The following is a 1,321-nucleotide window of genomic DNA, read 5'->3' as shown; positions in this document are numbered from 1 at the left end:
TGACTTCTATCTGGTAGATATTATTGATTACTTATTTTTACTTAGAAATGATCTGTTAATTGTAATCATTAATCATATCATTTAGATTACTGTGATACTTATTTTATTTAAATGCCATTTCTTTCCTACTAATTAGTATATTTTTGTTAATGAAAGTAGTGGCGACCGGATTCTACATGATGTATTCCTTCCTTTATAGATCTATTTGTCCATTTTTCAGGACAATCGTAAAGCCACTGTTACCGGAACGAACTCGGCAGAAGGTTTTTATATTTGGTTCAAGCTGGAAAACCGAAATTCAAAATGTTGCTATTCCGGAAGTATTGCCGGCATATTGGAATGATGACAAAATAAAGGTGGATCTCAATAAACCACATTTGTTATGAAAGCTGCGTTTTGTCGAAGAAGTCCTCGTTGTTTCAGTGGTTGACAACGACGGATAGTTGTGTGGAAGACTTCTTGGTTTAGGGAATATTTATTCTTAACAGATATTGGTGAATAATAAAGGTAGAGTTGATCAGTGGACTGGTTTGTAGATCTTTAGAGAGGGATTTCGGAGGAACGCTGTTCGTCGAGAAGCGTTAAGGCTCACCTGCTTATATAGTAGGAAAGGTAACAATCATTGAATATTAGTTTTCAAACAGGAAGAATTTGTATATGACTATTGAATATGAGCATGGCTATCAGGTTGGAAGACCTCTCTACAACATTCCCATCATTGTACATAAGCTCGGTTGTTAGAGCTGATACTCTCTACAACAATATATTGGGAATTAGATAAATGACTCAACACTTAAGGCGCTGTTACTTTCTGTGTGATGAATCACTCATCTGTGAAATATTAAAATCAAAAGAAGATATTTCCGCAATACAACAATACTTCCATTATTTTGACACTTTCGCTTTTTTTTCCGACACGGGTAAGTAGTGGTTCCCAATCAGTCCGTGGACTACCGCTGGTTCGCGAGAAACTAAAACATGTTCGTCGAAGCTGGTGACACGTGCCAAGATATAAATAAATTTCCTCTGGAATGAAATTTGCAGAACAAAATGCATCAAAAAATATCAGCAACAACAATGTCGTACGTGCACTATATGTTTACAAATGTTAAGCTCTTTACTGTTATTTGAAACTTTCACCCTTTTATCACAAAGTAGATTCAGACTCTCACTATGTTTTCCAGAAAATGATTCAGTAGAAAATGAGAATTAATTACTCGTTAAAAATATAATGGTCATCGAGACATTAATTTTGACCAATACTAAGAGTATATAATTACGTGGGACTGATCCTTTGTTGTATGAATGCATTGCCTAAGCT

General features: G+C 35.0%; 1 protein-coding gene across 1 annotated transcript; it reads left to right on the top strand.

Moving 5' to 3' along the window:
• Positions 1 to 179: 179 nt before the first annotated feature.
• LOAG_19171 (hypothetical protein) lies at positions 180 to 356 on the top strand (the record flags this gene model as incomplete). Its single annotated transcript, XM_020451825.1, has 1 exon — positions 180 to 356. A coding segment is annotated over one exon (177 nt), but the record flags the coding sequence as incomplete, so codon positions are not given.
• Positions 357 to 1,321: the final 965 nt, after the last annotated feature.

The sequence above is a fragment of the Loa loa genome (genome assembly GCF_000183805.2).
Source record: "Loa loa unplaced genomic scaffold supercont3.2500, whole genome shotgun sequence".
In the NCBI taxonomy this organism is placed as follows: Eukaryota; Metazoa; Nematoda; class Chromadorea; order Rhabditida; family Onchocercidae; genus Loa; species Loa loa.
This window is presented reverse-complemented; position numbering and strand designations above follow the sequence as displayed.